This window comes from Microcaecilia unicolor, chromosome 5, assembly GCF_901765095.1.
Source record: "Microcaecilia unicolor chromosome 5, aMicUni1.1, whole genome shotgun sequence".
Taxonomy (NCBI): Eukaryota; Metazoa; Chordata; class Amphibia; order Gymnophiona; family Siphonopidae; genus Microcaecilia; species Microcaecilia unicolor.
In genome coordinates, this window is record NC_044035.1 from 170,278,238 (window position 1) to 170,298,087 (window position 19,850).

The 19,850-nt window shown below is 45.8% G+C and overlaps 1 protein-coding gene across 1 annotated transcript in view; it reads left to right on the forward strand.

Moving 5' to 3' along the window:
- SETD6 (SET domain containing 6, protein lysine methyltransferase) overlaps nucleotides 1–19,850 on the forward strand; it is a 107,079-nt gene that overhangs the window by 26,527 nt on the left and 60,702 nt on the right. Inside the window, exons 3-5 of the mRNA XM_030203592.1 lie at nucleotides 5,727–5,871; nucleotides 17,385–17,526; nucleotides 18,006–18,200. Of these exons, the coding sequence (XP_030059452.1) occupies nucleotides 5,727–5,871; nucleotides 17,385–17,526; nucleotides 18,006–18,200 (482 nt within the window). The remainder of the gene's footprint in view (nucleotides 1–5,726; nucleotides 5,872–17,384; nucleotides 17,527–18,005; nucleotides 18,201–19,850) is intronic.

Genomic DNA, 19,850 nt, shown 5'->3' on the forward strand with positions numbered 1-19,850 from the left:
CCGCAAACTAATCTTTTCCGGAGATGGGAAGGTGGTAGAACGAGAGGACATGAAATGAGATTGAAGGGGGGCAGACTCAAGAAAAATGTCAGGAAGTATTTTTTCACGGAGAGAGTAGTGGATGCTTGGAATGCCCTCCCGCGGGAGGTGGTGGAAATGAAAACGGTAACGGAATTCAAACATGCGTGGGATAAGCATAAAGGAATCCTGTGCCGAAGGAATGGGTCCTCAGGAGCTTAGTCAAGATCAGGAGGCGGGGCTGGAGGTTGGGAGGCGGGGATAGGGCTGGGCAGACTTATACGGTCTGTGCCAGAGCCGGTGGTGGGAAGCGGGACTGGTGGTTGGGAGGCGGGGATAGTGCTGGACAGACTTGTACGGTCTGTGCCAGAGCCGGGGTTGGGAGGCAGGGCTGGGGAGGTGAGGATAGTGCTGGGCAGACTTATACGGTCTGTGCCTGTGTCAGAGCCGGTGGTTGAGAGGTGGGGCTGGTGGTTGGGAGGCGGGGATAGTGCGGGGCAGACTTATACGGTCTGTGCCCTGAAGAGCATAGGTACAAATCAAAGTAGGGTATACACAAAAAGCAGCAAATATGAGTTATCTTGTTGGGCAGACTGGATGGACCGTGCAGGTCTTTTTCTGCCGTCATCTACTATGTTACTATGTTACTATTCTGACACTTATTTTCGAAGCACTGAATCATAAAACCCCATTAATATTGGCAACGAGTCTGAGAATTTACTTTCCACCTTGTCCAATACAGTCAGCATACAAATTCTTATTGGATATTCTCTCAGTTAAACATACTCGATTAGAAGAATATCAAGGGTTTTTTTTTTTGTGTTGAAGAGGCTAAATTGTGGAATACACTCTTGGAAAACTTATGTAATTTGAAGAACTATCTATAGTTCTATGACAGTTGTAGGCTACCTTATTTCAGCAAGTCTTCTGTTGAAAGATGCAGATTTGAATTGAGTCGTTACTGTGAATTTATGATTTTGGATCTCATATTTTAACTTTTTTTTTGTTTTGTATCCTGATTTTATTATGTATGTTAATTTTGTAAACGGCCTAGCACTGTGGATAGTGCGGTACAGAAGCTGTGTAAATAAATATATAACTAAATAAATGTTAGATACAAAAGTTAAACGATAGCTCATCAAGACAAGGAAGAGAAGCCTACTGTACCTTAAAACCAATGAAGTATCTATAGAGGAAGATAGAAGGTTTGGACTGACTTTCACAGTCCTGAGATCTCAGACATGGAACGCCTGCAAAAAGACCTAAGAATATTTCTGAGCAGGAAGAGGAGGAAATGTTCCAAAAGAAAGAAGAGAAAATTTCTCAGCTGGTACAGGAAATGTTGGAAGCTGGTATTGCTGCCAAATGAGGTGTTACAGAGTTCTAATTGAAAGGGTCTCTAAACTTTTGCACCTGCCATAGTCATTTTGAATCTATAAAAAAAACTACAAGTAAATATTTTGTATTAAAACTTGCAGAAAGGTGTTTGGCTGTCAACCATGTGAAACTGTCAGCTTCTGCTTATTTGGTGATTCAGTTGGAGCACAGAATTTGAACAGGGGTTCATAAACTTTTGCACACAATTGTAGTTGCTCACTTTGAGCTGTTGTAGATGGGACTGATTTAATAATTGACGAGACCTGGCCTGATAGTTGACCAATGTTCCCCAGTACAGCAGCCACAGCCTCTCAGATTATCTCTAAACTCATCGTTTGCAGCTTCACTAGGACAGTTGTGGCTTTATGTTCTTGGCAGGGAAATATCCCGATGTGCTTTGTCTTCATCAGTGCTCTTTTTGGGTGAACCCACCCTGAACCACCCCAACCAGATGATCTGGCTTTCCTTCAAGCCATTTTCTTCTGTCTGCTGAACATGTTGCCTTCTGCCACTATCTATACCTGGAGTAATTCTGCATAAAATTGTGAAAATTCTTCTTACAACATTTTCAACTTCTGCACCATTTTTTGTGTGTGCAGGATTTCCCCCATAGTAAACCCTGGTACCTCCTTACCCTGGACCTGGCAGCTTCCCCCTCCCTCTCCACGTTCTCCCTCCTCAAGCTTGACCAGTGTCACACTTCAGGTTCTACCCTACCTAGCTCACTGTCGTCCCAGTTTATTTCAAAACCCCACCCTAGGCTTGATTCCCTTTTCTTCTGAATGTTTGAGCCTCCAAAACACACATACTCTTTCTCTTTCACTGCCCACTAGTTCTTTCTACCCTCTTCCCCCATCCCTCTCTGCTTCCATCAGTTCTTATTAACTGCCAGCAAGACCCCCAGTTCTGTCTCTGTCACTAAGCTCCCCTCTCTGTTCCCCCTGAGCTCTCCTTCTCCCTTTCCCTGGTACCACTCCCAGCTTGCTCTCTTTATCCCTCTCCAGCACCAACTGCATGTCAAGAGGATGAATATGGCTGCATATGGGCCTTGTTCTTTTTGTTGTCCTCGGCTGCTCAGAATCAGAATGCTGATCTGAATCCCACAGCTGTTCATTTTCACCACAGTTGAAATCAACAATCAGGCCTAGGGTGGCAGAAGAGGAGAATATGACCTGATGTGCAGTCGTTTTCCTCTTCTTGCCATGTAATTGGTGCAGAGGTAGCAGCAAACCATACAAGCAGTTGCTTCTTCCTCCTACTCCTTGCAGAATTCTGTGTAAATTCTACATTACAAAAGAAAAGTGGGAAATGGACCAATGACTCCAGGAGAATGGGAGATATCTCCCATTCTCCTGGAGTCATTGGTCCATTTCCCACTTTTCTTTTGTGCTGTTATTTTCACGTGGGAGTTAGCGTTCATCCACTTAGGTGGATCACCCTTTCTAAATTCTACATTATACAGTTGTGCAGAATTCCCCAAAGAATAGCTATCAAATTTCCCAGATCATGGTTAGCTGTACCTCGTGAGGAAAATAGCATTTATATAGGCAAATTTAGCCACACAATTTTATAAATATGTTTGCTGACAGAATTGTACGTACTTATATGCAAGTTGCATGTAGAAATTCCAGGGGCATTGTTTGGTGGAGATATGATGACTTCTCTGTTAGCAAATGGGTGATTCTGGAGCAGTTACAGAACATTTATCTAGGGACTTGGATCAGAGTTCTCTCAGCTCATGTTCATTTGCGTGGGCGACATAATTGCCTCCCTTAGAAGGTAATTTTATAACAGGACACGATGGGTAGGTGCCTATGTAAATGCTACCTTACGAGGACAAGTAGGTGCTACTTGTGTTCATTGAATACTAGCGTATGTAGCACAGAATGCACTATAAATGAGGATCTCAAGAAACAACAAGGCAGCCGGCTAACAAGATCCTACATGGTAGAAAAGAACAGTAAACTGATAAAAAGGAAAAAATTCTGTTTATTCACTACACTTGCTTCAGGTTGTTTAAAAACAGATGTCCGACATGGCCATGTTTTGCCAAGGGTTGCTTCAGAGGCAAACACATCTACTATAATAATTTCCACTGCCAATGTTCTGAAGCTGACTCCGTGGCTTCACTGAATTGAAGGGTTCGTTAGGTTCGTCAGTCTGTTACCATCTCTCTCTGTCCCGCCCTCACGTCAAAACGCGATGACGTTGAGGGCGGAACAGTGAGAGGCAAGGCAGCCAACCAACGCAAATAGTTGTAAGCGACCCTGCGCACCGCCTACCCTCTATGTGTCTCGCGGTTGGTGGCCGAGCGAGCAAAGAACTCGGAAAACAAGAAAGGCGGTGTGGCGGTGAAAGCCACACGGAAATAGCTGACAGCTGCATACGCGCAGAAAAAAAAACGGGAGCTGAACTTTATCATGCTGAGTGCCCGTGGCTGCGTCAGCCCCACCGTTGCCTCTCGATGTCTGTGAGTGAGACAGTATGAGGGAGCTCCTGCTGGCTGTGGGTCAGGTCAGGACTTAGCTGGTGGACGGCAGAAGCACTATGGTAGAGAGGGAGGGAGGGACCATGAAACTCTGAGGGAGGGTGACCCTGAAACTCGGAGGGGGGTGGGGGTGGGGACCCGTGGCACACACTCATTCTCACACACAAACTCTCTCTCTCACAGACAGACTCGCACCCAGACTCACTCTCTCTCTGTCACACACACACACTCGCACATTCACTCTCTCTCTCTCACTCACACAGTCACTCTTACACACACTCTCTCAAACATATACACTCCGAGGAAAACCTTGCTAGCGCCTATTTCATTCGTGTCAGAAACGGGCCTTTTTTTACTAGTATATACATAAAAACATATTAGTAAAATGATAAATACATATTCAAACCATGTATAAACAAATTAAACCACAGCTATATCAAAGCCTAATAACACTAATAACAAAAAACCTTAAATATCAAAACAAATATGACAAACTTAAAACTGAAGATTGGCATAGACATACATTAACACCCTGATTCTATAAAGGTTGCTGAAAATTGCGCGCACAAATTTAGGCGCAGTCCTGATTTATGCACCCAATTTATTAGGATAACAAGTCAATTAGTGTCAATAGACTTTTTAATAAACAGTTATTGGCACTAATTAGATTTAATTGGGTGTTGTGTAAAGTAAGCCTCACCTAAATTTTACGCACAGCCTGAAACAAAGTGCGGAAAGGGGACAGTCATGGGTGTTTTGGTGCGGAACAGGAGTATGGCTTGGAGTTATGCATATAATTACAGAATAATGATGCTGTGCATGTAAATTTAGACGTAGACAGTTTTTGTTGGTGCAAATGTTCGCACCTAAATTTTATGCGCAGCCATAAAACTTACTTGGTGACGGTCGCTGCGATGGCAGGTCGGTGGAACGGAAACTGATCAGAGACTGTTTTCCAGTGATTATATTGAAATATATCCTTCAGTGATTTCGAGTACAGACCCCTGATGTAGGCTTTATGCCAAAACACAGTGCTGTGTCGGGTCCTGAAGAATAAAGGTCTTATCCATTATATTCCTCGTCTTGCTGGTTTCTTTCCGAAGAGCTCTGCTGACCACACTACTCCTTCCTTTGGTATTTATTGATGTAGTGGCAAACAGTCCTCCACTTTTGCAGTGTTCCCCCACTATATTCAGAGAGACACTCAACCTTCAGTGATGACCTCCATGAAGAAGGCCTTAATATGGGAACATGCTTTGTCTCAAAAACTAGTGACTCTCAGTAAACAAATAATTTCTCCATTTTGGGCTTTCATGCCTCTCATTTTGGCCTTCTACAGGAGAGCCTTAAGGAAGGTCTAACCTTAATACATGGGCATACTTGTGTTGATTCAGGTAATTTATAATCTAACCCCTTTATTCTATAACAGGTTGCCTAAAATTAGGCGCCAAATGCGCACATAAGTTATACTAACACTTGTGCACGTGAAAGTTACAGTTATGCACATAAGTGCTAGCTATGCACTTAGCGGTTTTCTGTAAGATAGGCATGTAAACGCAAGGGGGCATATACTTGGGCGGGGCAATGACAGATCCCACATGTAACACACGAAACTTACAGAATATATACACACACGTATTTACTTCTACTTTTATTCATGTATTGATGCTTACTGATCCCTGAGTGTTCAGATCTAATTTGTAAACATACTGCAGTTCTTTTTAGAGTGCTTTTATAAATGCAGAGTTATGATTCATCGTTATTTTTGCAGTGGTTGGCATAGGTTAGTATAATACTAGAGAGTGACTGTATATAGATGTTGACGGTTTGTATCTTCTCCTAGGTGTGTATTACTACAAAGGGCACAGTAGCAAATTATGGCATGATGGCCCGAGAGACACTCGCAGCAGGAGAGACAGTTTTCAGCATCCCAAGATTGACGCTTCTGTCCCAGCATACAACATCCATCAGCTCACTACTGAAGAAAAGTACAGAACTTATTATCCACAGTGGACAATTTTGTGTATTTCTCATCTAGCCTCTCTAAACAGAGAGGCCTGAAGGGAGAGTTAATATGTTTTTAGTTCTGGGATGTGTTTGATGTTATGGTGGCAGTGGAAATAGAGGGGATATCGTGAAGCAGCCCCCTGGCACCTTTTGCTCTTTTGGACCAAACGTGTATCACTTGTCTCTTGTGTTACCTTATCTTTCTTCTATTACCATCATCCTGGAGTGTATCTTAGTGAGGACTCCTGTAGAAACTGCTGGCCAACCCTTTGGGCTTTTTTAGGCTTACCCTGGTTTCTCTCTACAATATCTGTCTCTTTTTCTGGCCGTAGGTTCCTTCAGCAAAACTTGTGTGACTATTTCTGTGTCCTTAGTGAAACTTCATCTAAGTTCCCTTATCTGTCTTTACCCAGCCTTTTTTTTATCATTTCAAAGAGGTACTTTATTAGAAAACTTATAAATCAGGCAACAATTGAACATTAATGCAAAATGCATCATTAGAAAAAGGACAGATGATAAAACTGCTCATGCTGGCAAAGTAAACATACGTAACCATAAAGCCAAAATGCAAACAGACAAAACATAATGAAAATAGGCATTGATAACCTTTCTTCATAAATTCCACGCCCCCCCCCCCCCCAACACTCCATTTAGAAAATAAAAGAAACAAAAAAATAGGGAGGGAGGTTGATATATTTGTGTGCTGGTATACTTATATCTTATATTTAAGCAGGTCCCAAATTTTTCCCCATTTAGCCACAGTCTTATGGTGAGTGGCAGTTAGGTGTTCCCTATCGCAGCTTATTAAACCACTTATGCACCAGGGGGCCTTGGCTCCTTCCTGGCCGCCACAAAGATGAGCCTTCCTGCACTTCAACTGTAGCAGATGAGTAAGTGGAAAAACACGGAATGTACCTGTTTGACAAAAAGATGCCGAGATGCCAAGGAACCTGGAGGCCAGAAGGGAGACAGATTTAAAATTGGAATGCTCTTCTAATAGACCTTAGCTTTAGAGCAAGTCCACTAAATGTGAACTGTGGTTCCTGTACTGCCACATCCCTGCCAGCAAGCAGGGGAGATGGTGGGAAACCATCTGGTTAATCTATCAGATACCACTGGTATACCATCTTCGCATGGTTTTCCTGGATATTCACTGATACTGCTAATTTTGGAAGCAGGGACTCCATTGCCACCCAATCAGTATTCTCATAAGTAACTCCTAGTTCCCTCCTATGATTAAGGTCAGGGCGCTGCAGGTCCCTAAGCTATCTATATAGAGCAGCAACCAAATGTTTCATGGATCGAAAATCCTCACAAATATTCTCCAACTGAGAGACCTTTCCCACCAACCTTGATTTAATATATTTACGATGAATCAAATGAGTGCTATGTGTAGGCAAAATAGTGTGTCTGAGGTTGCTGGTATACACAAGTCAAGGACTCAACAACAAGGTGGACTTGTCAAATAGTTGGTCCCATGTTGTCAAACCATGTACTTCCCAAGTCTTAAAAGCAGAGGAAGAGAAACCAGGGAGAAACAGTGGATTATGACGTAAATCCTTTACCCACCTTTTAATTTATTTTTTTTTGTTACATTTGTACCCCGCGCTTTCCCACTCATGGCAGGCTCAATGTGGCTTACATGGGGCAATGGAGGGTTAAGTGCCTGAAATGGGAATCGAACTCAGTTCCTCAGGACCAGAGTCCACCACCCTAACCACTAGGCCACTCCTCCACTAGGCCTGCAGCTGTGATCCTTTGTTGAGGGGTGGATTTCTGTTCCTCCCTACCTCTGAGTTCTCCCAAGAACTACTTTCTCTTTCCCTCAATCCTTTTTTTCTTCCTGGCAACTTTATATAAGTTCACTGTTTTCTGCGTGTATGGGAATTCAGTACCAGATTTAGACATGGTACCTCATTCTGCCACACATCTGTTTCTTTCTTTCTCTAAAGAGTGTTCCAATTCTAAGCATGGTCATGGGAAGGGGTTATCATTGGATTTTCCCTCTATGAAGAATATGAAGTATACATCTATTTGGGAGCTGTCATTTGTTTTTCAAAATGTTTAAGATCTGGAGTGATAGTCTGATTACATCTTACTTAGAAAGGCACTTAAGACTTACCTGTATTTAAAGCAAAGATTGTAACCTTGTTAACTCGAGTTGAGGAATTGTGATTTTATTTTGATTGCAGAGATATTTCCTTCTAACGTGAAACTATTCTTGTTTGTAATCCACTTTTTAGCCTTTGGTTAAAAGTGGAATAGAAATCCACTAATACAATACAATACATGTGAGCCAGATTGGCCTCTGTTGGAAACAGGGTGCTGGGCTTGATAGACTTCGATCAAACTCAGCATGGCTTTTCTTAAGTTCTTATAAGATTTTAACCCTGGTTTTTCTGATTCTTAGCACATTGTTCAAACCACTGAGCCACTCTTTTTCCTAGTGATTACTTTGTCCATAGAACATTGTGTAGATCTGAGCTACTACTTGCAGTAATCTCTCATACACTGAGAGCACGTACAGTCTCATCTCAGATTCTAAGCATGTTGCTCAAAACTATCTCCTTTAAACTTTAGTGTTCAGCTCTAAGCTGCTCAGAATGGCTTCCTTTTAGTTCTTCAGAATTATTGGCCCTCTTGTCTTCATTAATCAAAACGTTGGCCAAGTAGCAACCTGCAGAAAGGTTGTGCATAAACTTATATGTCATCAATTGACTCCGTTTCCATAATGTAGGTTTCTCTGTGGGGTAAGCATTTTGGTGACTATGGAGCTTCAGGACTACTACTCACTGATTTTCCAATCAGTGTGATTTCTGCTGTTTGTGTTCCATTGTAGCAACTGCTATTGGGCCTGTCTGCATCTGCAGCCACTTCTAGACCAATTGCTAATCTTTTTCCCTGTTTTTCTCTTCTTTTTGTAAGGTAGTTGATAAGCAATTGATGGCTCTCAAAGCTCTCGTACTAGAAGCTATTAAGGCTTGAGGTCCATCCAGTATCTTTGGCACCATTTACCACTGTTCTGTCTGAGGTGGTTTTAAATGACCAGCTCTAATCCCACTATATGCTATGAACAGCGGTCTTGCCACTCATTGAGCCATTTTGGATAACCTTTGGATGCTGATTTCACCTGTATCTCTGGTCTCTTCTCTTTTCTTTTCTCATTTTTATTCACCCTCAGTTTGTAGTGAGGATCTTAGTATAAACTGTTGGCCTTTCATTCTTTTGGCTTCCATGGCCCCCTTCTACATCTTCTGTCTTGCTATTTCTGATTGTTGTACTTTTTTTTTTTTTTTTTTTAGCAACACCTCTGTGTTTGTCCACCTTCATGAACCCTCGTCTGAGTTCACTTGTCTCTCTTCCCCATCCTTTTCTAGGCCTGTGAATGTGGTCCTCCTCTAAGGGTGGCACTCAGTCCTCTCCCTTGAGTTCTTCTCTCTGTTTCTTATTCTTTCTTTTTTTCTTTCTGCCAGCTTTGAGTTTGCCCTTCTCTGTTACCCTGGAAACGCAGTATTGGATCTAACCACCAGTGTCTTCTATATAGTTTATCATAGGGGATGGGGTAGTGCAGGGACTAAAGAACCAAAATCAGGTCTGTGAGATTTGGGGGTGACAGTGCTGTGAATTGGGCATTGAGTTGTATGTGTGCCCTTTCTAGGGAAAAGAGAGGTTGAGGGTGACCTGTCAAGGAGCCCAGGGATTGGAAGTCACAGGCCTTGGGTTCAGGAGTGGTTTGATGTGGTAGAGTTCAGCAGTGGAAATTTGTGGTGTTTATGGATGACAGTTTCCAGCACTTTTTTGGAGGGGTGGTAACCAGAACCAAGGATCAGGGGGTCAATATGTGGTTTATGGGTGAGACTGCTAGGGCTTGGGAATGAGGAGCCAGGGTTAGGGGTTGGTTTGAGGGTAATAGAGCTGAGGACTGAGGGGTTGATACAGGGTTTGGGGGTAATAGCCATGGGCCAGAATTTGATGTGAGGGTTATAGATAGGAAAACACATGGATTGAAGATCAATATTAAGTGTTAACAGCTGAAGTTTTTTTTTTTTATTGATGTAGGGATCAGAGCATTTTGATGGTAGCTTTATAAAGGTTTTCTGTATGTAAAGCTAGTTTCACATACAGAAAAGGTCTTTTATAAGTTTGTGCAGCCATTTATACATATATGTGTACCAATTTGTACTGCTTGTAGGCATTCCTGGGAGTGTAGTTTGGGCAGATCAGAAGCGGGATTGCGAGGTACACACATACCCCAAATTCTTTAAATGGTGCTCAAAATTGCGCATACAAATTTGGGTGCACACATAATTTATTTGAGTAATGAAGCAATTAGTGTCAATCATTGGGTGCTAACAATCAGTTATTGGCACTTGTGAGCACTCTGGAGGGCTGGTACGAGGGAGAGGGGATAGTGGTTCTTTCAGCCGGCATCATCCCCAGTCATTCAGCCCAGCTAGGAGAGCAGGGCGCCCTCTAGGGATCAAACTGCCAGGGAAAGCTGTAATGCAGGAGAAAAACTACACTCCCCAGAAGCCAGTGCAGGGTCAGCTGAACTCTCAGGAGGGGGAGGGTGGAATGACTGATTGGGAGATGAGGTCTGATCCTGGAGATGGGGAACAGCTGGGGAAGCTTGGGGAGGAGGAGGAGATGGAGTGGAATAAAGCAGAGGTAGAAGGAGAAGGTAGGGGGGAATGTATGGAGGTGGGTGGTTTGGCTCTAACCCGTGCAGACAGGGTGAGAGCTTTTGTGGCCTCAGCATTGCCCCGGTTGTGGAGTTGGGGGAAGCTGGGAGCAAAGCAGTGGGGGAGCAACTGGAAAGCACAACTTGCTACCATATTGGCTGTTCCCAAGAGGTAGTGCTGTGGAAGGGGGGGAAGGGCTTTAAGACAGAAAGGCATGTGCATTTTGGGGGAACTTAAACTGTAAGAGGTGAGAGAGGAGGTGGTTCCAGCTAAATCTCCAAAACTATCTGCGGTGAAGATAGTGTGGCTGGAGGTTTGGGGAGAGAGAATTTAAAACAAAAGCCTGTAATTGAAAATGGATTAAAGTTTGCTGATAATTGGAGGTGTTTAGACAAGGCTGACATCTGTAACAATAAAGAACTTGGATTGCTCTTTCTGCTGGAGTGGGACTGATTTTCTCAGCAGCTGGCAAGGTGGAGAGGGAGAGCAAGTGAAAGTGCGGTGGCTGGCTAGGAAAGCAGACGGAAGCCAGTGAAAGCTAAGCAGGGTCCACCCTGGCTCCCACCCGGAAGGGGGACCTGGTTACAAAGTGGTGGCAGTGGTGGGATGATCTGAACAACCCGCTGGATAAAGAAGCGTGTATTACTTCGAGTTCCGGTAAGCATATACGGGACTCGGGTAACCAGGAGGAGGGGGATATAGAGGGCCAGAGTGGTGGTAATACCGCACTTGGAGAGTGTTCTTTGTCTTTCCCTTTCTCACAGGTACCAGTGGCTAAGACGACATGGAGTCGAAGGAGCTGCTGTCTTTTATGGCCCACCAGTTCCAAAAGCAGCAGGAAATGGCTCAGAGACTTCTAGAGGATTCCTTGGCTGCTTCTCGAGCACAGATACAACCGGTGCTGGAGGTGGTGCAGGAATTGTTACGGGCAGTACCCCTACCGAGGAAGGAGAGTACTTCGTTGGAGGCTACAGCTACTGGAGCTGTGCCTGGAAGCATGGAGCCTGGACGAGTTAATTGGTTGCCTTGGGGCAAATTAACAGAGCAGGACGACATTGAGGATTATCTGGGGACTTTTGAGAGGGTAGCATTGGCGGCTGCCTGGCCTCAAGAGCAATGGACCATTAGACTGGCTCCTGCCCTGTCGGGGGAAGCCCTGGCAGCTTTTCGGAGCCTGTTGCCAGGGGACGTGGTGGATTATCAGAAGCTGAAAACGGCTATTTTGGACCGGTATGGGGTAAGCAGACAAACTTATCGCAGGCGCTTTCGGAGTTGGAGGTGGAGGGCGGGGGAGACTCCGAAGGCCTTGGCTCAGAAGCTGATGGACTTGGCTACCAAATGGCTAGAGCCTGATAAGAGGGCAGTGACTCAGTTGATGCAGGATCTGGTGCTGGAGCAGTTTTTAGAGGCTCTACCGGACAGTATCAGGGTTAATTTGATCAGGAAGGGATGTGAGACTCTGGAAGAAGCTATCAAAGGCTTTGAATACTTCCTGGAGTCACAATACTCAGGGGGGGGAGAGGGGGTCTGGCGGGGTGGTCGGGGTAAAATGTTCAAAGGATCTGGGTGGAGGGAGGACGGTCCTAAGGAGGATGATAGAATGTGCTACCGATGTGGGAAGTCGGGACATGTGAGGAGGGATTGTAGGGCCAAGTTGGGGCTCATATCTCAGGTAACCCCCTCTAAGGAACCCCAGTTTACGCATTGGGTTAAGATAGGAGGGGTCCCGGTGGAAGGACTTTTAGACTCAGGAGCGGACCAGACAATGTGCTCCCAGAAGTTGTGGGGGCAGATTGCCCGGAAAGGGGGTCAGCAGGGTAGGAAGAGAGACCGGTCCGTGGCTATTCAGTGCATACACGGGGCCTCCTCAAGGTATCCGGTCCGGCTAGTAGACATACAGGACCAGGAGGGCCTTCAGTGGGTGTGGGTGGCTGTACTTCCTAGGCTACCTCAGGATCTCATTTTAGGACGGGATTGGGCTCCATTCACATACTGCCTTGGTGGTAAGCAAGCCTTGGTATCTACCCGGGCCCAGGAGAGGCAGGAGAAGGAGCAGGAACTGTCCCTGGCACAAGTATTTCCATTCCAGGGAGAGGTTATGGGGCGGCCGGGGAAGACCAGGAAAGGCTCTCAGCAAAAGAAACGAGGTCAGGAGCAAAGGCGGCAGCATTGTCAAGAGCTCCTTCATCAGGGGAGGTTCCCAGGGGATACGGAACAGGTGTTAGAGAGATTCCCTGATTTTTCCAAAGAGCAAAAAGATGACCAGACATTGCAGTATGCGTGGGAGCGGGTAGATCAAGAGGGAGAAACCAGCTTCCCTCGGTTTGTTAGGGACAAGGGGTTGCTATATCGGCTGTCCTGTTTAGCAGGGGGGAAGGAACCTCAGAAACAGTTAGTAGTACCGAGGGGGTTTAGGGACCTGGTGTTACGGGTATCTCATGATCATATCTTAGGGGGTCACAAGGGGGCTCAGAATACTCTCCGGCAGGTATTAAACAGATTTTACTGGCCCGGGGTGTATAAAGAGGTGGAACAATTTTGCAGCTCCTGTAGTCAGTGTCAGAGGGTATCAGAGCAAACACCGAACAGAGTGCCCCTACGACCCCTTCCCCGTATAGGGACTCCTATTACCCGTATGGCAATGGATATGATCGGGCCCATTGATAAGTCCCGAAGGGGGTATTCCTATATTCTAGTGATCATGGATATGGCCACAAGGTATCCCTGGGCCGTGCCGCTTCGTACCACCTCAGCGAAAGTTATTGCGGCCCAGCTAATTCGGATCTTTTGTGAGGTGGGGTTTCCTAGGGAAATGATTACCGACCGGGGGACCAATTTCATGTCACGAACCCTGGCCCAGGTGTGGGAGGCTTTCGGGATACAGCATATTCGGACCGCAGCTTACCATCCTCAGACTAATGGCCTGGTGGAGAGATTCAATAAAACCTTGAAAATGTTTTTGAGGAAAGGGTTAGGTTCCTCCCATGAGGAATGGGATCTATTGTTACCATTTGTTTTGTATGTGTGTAGGGAGAATGTTCAGGCCTCTCTGGGCGTATCACCATTTGAATTGATGTATGGGAGATCACCCCGGGGAGTGTTGGATGTGTTAAGGGAGCAGTGGGTTCCTCCGGAAGAGGAGGATCGGGATGTAGTGAACTATCTAGTGAAGCTGAAGGAACGGTTGCATAAATTGAGCCGCGGGGCTCAGCAACACTGGGAGAGGAGTCAGGATTATCAGAAAGCCTATTATGACCGGAAAGGGGAGGAGAGGGCACTGGAGGTGGGGGACAAAGTCTTGATCATGGTTTCAGACTCACCTCATAAGTTCACGGGACGCTGGAGGGGTCCTGCTGTCATAGAAAAGAAGTTAGGTCCAGTCACCTACTTAGTAAGGAATGAGCAAGGCCGGGGGCAGACCTATCATATTAATGTGCTTAAACCTTGGCAGGAGAGAAGGGGACTATTTGGTCAGTCTAGGATAGAAGCTGAGGAAGAATTAGGACCACAGATCACGGAGATATTTAAGGCAGGAGAACCGCAGATTGCGACTACATTGCCAGGGAGTCAGCAGAAAGAGGTTCAGGCACTTGTGGAGGAGTTTCGGGATGTCCTGACTCCTTGCCCAGGGGAAACCCACCTTATCATGCATGATATCATCTCGGAGCCAGGCCGGGTGGTCAGACAGAGACCTTACCGTCTCTCACCCCCAAAGAAACAAGAGGTGGTCCGACAGGTACAGGAGATGCTGGATTTTGGGGTCATTGAGGAATCTGTCAGTCCATGGTCGAGTCCTGTGGTGTTAGTGCCCAAGTCCGATGGTACGTGGCGGTTTTGCATCGACTTTAGACAAGTTAATGCGCTGTCAGATTCTGATGCCTATCCGATGCCACGTATCGATGAACTATTGGATCGGTTGGGTACTGCCCGATATCTGTCCACCCTGGACTTGACCAAAGGGTATTGGCAGATCCCTCTGACTCAGGAGGCCAAGCCTAAGACAGCCTTTTCTACACCCATGGGGCTCTATCAATTTAAACGCATGCCGTTTGGTCTTAATTCCGCAGCAGCTTCCTGCCAGCGGTTGTTAGATCAGGTTTTAAGACCACATCAGCAATATGCGGCGGCTTACCTGGACGATGTTATCATTCAGAGTGAGGATTGGCCCTCTCATATGATAAGAGTGAGGGAGGTATTAGAGGCTTTCCGTCAAGCAGGTTTGACTTTGAACCCTCAAAAGTGTTGCTTTGGGCAGGAGAAGGTTAAATATCTGGGATACCGGGTGGGGAATGGTCAGATAACTCCGCTCTGGGATAAGGTAGCGAGTATCCGGGACTTTCCCTGCCCCAAAAATAAGAAACAGTTAAGGAGCTTTTTGGGCCTAGTGGGGTACTATAGGAGGTTCATACCCCACTTTGCCTCCATTGCTACACCCCTCACTAATAAACTTCAGAAGGGGTCCCCCAACAGTCTACGATGGGAGGAGGGAGGGCTTCGGGTGTTCAATGAATTGAGATTGGCCCTGTGTCAGGAACCCCTGCTGAGAGCCGTGGATTTTGATAAGCCCTTTGTACTGCAAGCTGATGCCTCGGGGGTAGGTTTGGGGGCTGTGTTGTCTCAGGTACACGAGGGACAGGAACATCCCCTGATGTATCTGAGCCGGAAACTGCTCCCCCATGAGGTCCGGTACTCGACCATAGAGAGAGAATGTTTAGCGATAAAATGGGCAGTGCAGATGTGCCATTACTATTTAGATGGGCGTAAATTTACTCTGGTTACTGATCATGCGCCTTTGAGGTGGTTAGGCCAGATGAAAAATAGTAATGGTCGTCTCACAAGGTGGTATCTGGCTTTACAGCCCTATCAATTCAAGGTGGAGCATAGATCAGGCAAATTTCTGACAAACGCGGATGTTCTTTCTCGAATTGCCAGTACAGGACAGGAGAAGACTGGCAATCGTTTGAGCCGGGGGGTGTGTGAGCACTCTGGAGGGCTGGTACGAGGGAGAGGGGATAGTGGTTCTTTCAGCCGGCATCATCCCCAGTCATTCAGCCCAGCTAGGAGAGCAGGGCGCCCTCTAGGGATCAAACTGCCAGGGAAAGCTGTAATGCAGGAGAAAAACTACACTCCCCAGAAGCCAGTGCAGGGTCAGCTGAACTCTCAGGAGGGGGAGGGTGGAATGACTGATTGGGAGATGAGGTCTGATCCTGGAGATGGGGAACAGCTGGGGAAGCTTGGGGAGGAGGAGGAGATGGAGTGGAATAAAGCAGAGGTAGAAGGAGAAGGTAGGGGGGAATGTATGGAGGTGGGTGGTTTGGCTCTAACCCGTGCAGACAGGGTGAGAGCTTTTGTGGCCTCAGCATTGCCCCGGTTGTGGAGTTGGGGGAAGCTGGGAGCAAAGCAGTGGGGGAGCAACTGGAAAGCACAACTTGCTACCATATTGGCTGTTCCCAAGAGGTAGTGCTGTGGAAGGGGGGGAAGGGCTTTAAGACAGAAAGGCATGTGCATTTTGGGGGAACTTAAACTGTAAGAGGTGAGAGAGGAGGTGGTTCCAGCTAAATCTCCAAAACTATCTGCGGTGAAGATAGTGTGGCTGGAGGTTTGGGGAGAGAGAATTTAAAACAAAAGCCTGTAATTGAAAATGGATTAAAGTTTGCTGATAATTGGAGGTGTTTAGACAAGGCTGACATCTGTAACAATAAAGAACTTGGATTGCTCTTTCTGCTGGAGTGGGACTGATTTTCTCAGCAGCTGGCAAGGTGGAGAGGGAGAGCAAGTGAAAGTGCGGTGGCTGGCTAGGAAAGCAGACGGAAGCCAGTGAAAGCTAAGCAGGGTCCACCCTGGCTCCCACCTGGAAGGGGGACCTGGTTACACACTACTTGGTAACAATATGAATTTATATGCTCATCTTGCTAGGCACTATTCTATAAAGATGTGTGCGTAAAGTTTTTAGCATGGAACTGCAAAGGGCATGGCCACAGGAGGGGTATGGGTGGGTCAGGGGCGTTCACTTGAGATGCATGCAGTATTATAAAATATGGGAGATCCATGCCTAATTTAGGCGTGAGAATTTACACCAGGTTTCAGATGCTGTGGATCCCAACGCTAAGCGCTATTCTATAAACGACGCCCAACTCAGTGCCGTTTTTAGAATAGTGCTCAGTGTTCAATTTTGGGCACCATTTACTGAATCCAACTTATAATTTCAAAGATATACATATGAGCAAGGGATTGCGTTTGAAAATTTGTGTGCTGCGGGGCTGAATAAGGGAGCGTTTTTTGTAAAGGCACATAGGCATAAGGATAACATAGATGCCTTCTTGAACTTTTGACACAGGCATCGTGTTGGAAAATTATCCTCTATAGATGTATTTTCAAAGACCATTGATCTGGGTAGATGGTTTGAAAGTTGTCAACCCTGTATGCAAGTAAAGGTATGCATGTGTTTTTTTTTTTTTGGGGGGGGGGGGGGGGAGAGGAGCAATAATGCTGACACTTTTATTCATGGAAAAATTACGTGGACTCAGAGGTGAAGTTAGGTTGTGACAGGCAACAATATGCATAATTTTGTATTTTTAAAACTGTTATTTTTTAAGGAATCCGTATCCACAGGAAAAGTAGATGCGGATCTCTGCGGATTCATTTTCTTTAGCAAGTTTCAAAGAGGACTTACTTGGTGCAAAGTCTGCAGGGAAGAGTATCTGCAAACTTTGCAACTACCTGCATTAGTTCTGAAAATTGTTTCTTGTAAAATCTTGGTAGGTGTTAGAATCACATTTTCAGTGCTATATGTCGTCTCTCTTTCATCACAGATCAAACATCCCTGAAGAGTGACTCTGGCTGGGTGCCTCTCTTGCTTTCCCTGCTCCATGAATATAGAAAAGATGATTCCCGCTGGCAGCCTTATTTCTCGCTTTGGCCAGACCTTGGTGCTACTGATCAACCCATGTTCTGGTAAGCCTGAGTTTTTAGTGCTCAGAAGGCTACGCCACGCTGGAACTTCTACAGAATGTTTGGTTCCTATTTCCTGCCTCTAGTTGTTACCCAGGGCATTTCAATATTGGATTTATATTGTCAGACAACCCCTGACACAGGCACAATGGCCTGTGTTGGGTCATTGATGTACAAGATTGATTCATCTATGCTGTGAAATTAAGGACTTGTCCCGTTTTTGAAGGTCCTTGGTACTTTTTTGTGTGTGTGTGTTTTTTTTTATTGTGTTCTGTGCTTTGAACCCTCTCTGTTGTTCTTAAGGCTTCAGTCACTGACACTTTATGGTGATTTGTACTCTGCTTGTTCTCCTGTGCTGTTTGGTAGTGACTTGTATTTGTTGTCCTTTGTTGGGGGGGGGGGGTATGAGATAATGGATCTCTGCTTTCTGTTTTGCTCCACATGACAGTTATGGTGCTCTCCTTGTTTTTCTCATCATACAGGCCGAAAGATGAACGAGTGCGCCTACTCCAGGGCACTGGTGTGCCTGAAGTAGTTGAGAGAGACCTTGCCAACATACATCTGGAATACTCTAATATTGTACTTCCGTTCATGAGGTTGCATCCTAACATCTTTGACCCAAAGATACACACGCTGGAGCTGTATAAAAAGCTGGTGGCATTTGTCATGGCATACAGGTGAGGCGATAAGGCATAAAAAATTAGGACTACAAGGCAACCTGGACTTATGTACTGTGGAGCTGATTCTCTGATGGGGTGAAAGGGATGGTGTTAGAATTCTCCTAGGCCAGTTATAATATCTCGTTCTCACAACTGGGTGATGTCATCCAACAGAGCCCATGTGAATAAACCTTTACAGCTTCGTAAAAACATCTAGTAGTATTTGAGAAGTGCCACCACACATGTATCTGACTGTCCACCTAATATTGTGAATCAGGACCTTCTCAGTCTTCATTTTCCTTAAAGCAGGTAAAAGGTACCCATTCTCCTCTTTCACTTTTTAATAATGTTTTTGCTTCAAATTTATACTTGTTGCACATGGGCCTTTCTTTTGCCCTCTTTATATTTCTAGTTAGGATTTTTAGCAATCTTTTAAGTTGTCCTATTTGTGTGTGTTTGTTTGCCCCCTTTATTGGGTGCTTGGCAATCCAGCTGGGCCTGTATTTTCAAAATCAAGTCATTTGATAATTGCAGCAGCTGCATTTTTTGATGACATATCCTAGAAAAAAAGACCCCAAAATGTGGGTGGTGCAGCAAGGCCATATTTTGCGTGGATGCTCACAACTAGTGCTTTCAGGGGCTTGGGCTTGATCATAAACCCCCTAGGTACCATATCAAACATATAAATGGCAAGTGACCGACTCACCCGCAAATGCGCAGTAGGGAGCATGTCCTGAACGTTCTGCGCATGCGTTTAACCTCCCCTCGCGTGGCGTTAAGATTAACAACAACAAAAACCAATATGAAGCTGGGCGGAGCACCAGCGACAAGCTCAGCAATGTTATCCAATGCACAGAAGCACAACGTCAATGGGCGGAGCCGCTACGGCGAATTAGAGAACTAAAACCAATGGGCAGAGGCGCAATGATCGTGGGCGGAGCAACTGCGGCAACTTGCACTAACAAGCAATGGGCAGAAGCGCTAACATACAGGGAGGAGCCAAGAATGATGAAAACCAATGGGCAGAGGCGCAACGATTGTGGGAGGAGCAACAGGGAGGAGCCAAGAATGATGAAAACCAATGGGCAGAGGCGCTAAAATCCGGGGAGGAGCCAAAGCGGAGACCTGAGCGACGAGAAACTAAGGAAGGAGAGAAGAGAACCACGATGTGCAAGGACACAGCAGGAACGGTGACATGGGCAAGGCAAAACAAAGAACAGCAACAGAAAACAAAAAGAGATCCAACAATGTTATCGGCCACACAGAAAAAGGTAAGGAGGTGCATTCACATGCAGCACGCACACACACACACACACGAGCCCTGCTTTTCTGCCTGAAGCAAAGGCATAGCTGTCCCACCCCTTTGGCTCATTGAACAGTGCGAGTCAGCAGAAGGGGCGGAACAACAACAACATGTATGCGGCGGGGGGGGGGGGGGGGGGCGGGGGAGAAAACCGGCACGCGATTGCAACAGGAGCCTGACATTCAAAAAGCTCTAACAACTGCCTACAAGTACACAATGAACCACCACTGTGACACAGCTCCAACAACAGACTACAAGAAGACAATGAACCTCCACTGAGACAGGGAGTCATAACAGCTCACTAGCACTCTTTCTCACTCTCACACACACACACACACACACACACACACACACACACACACACA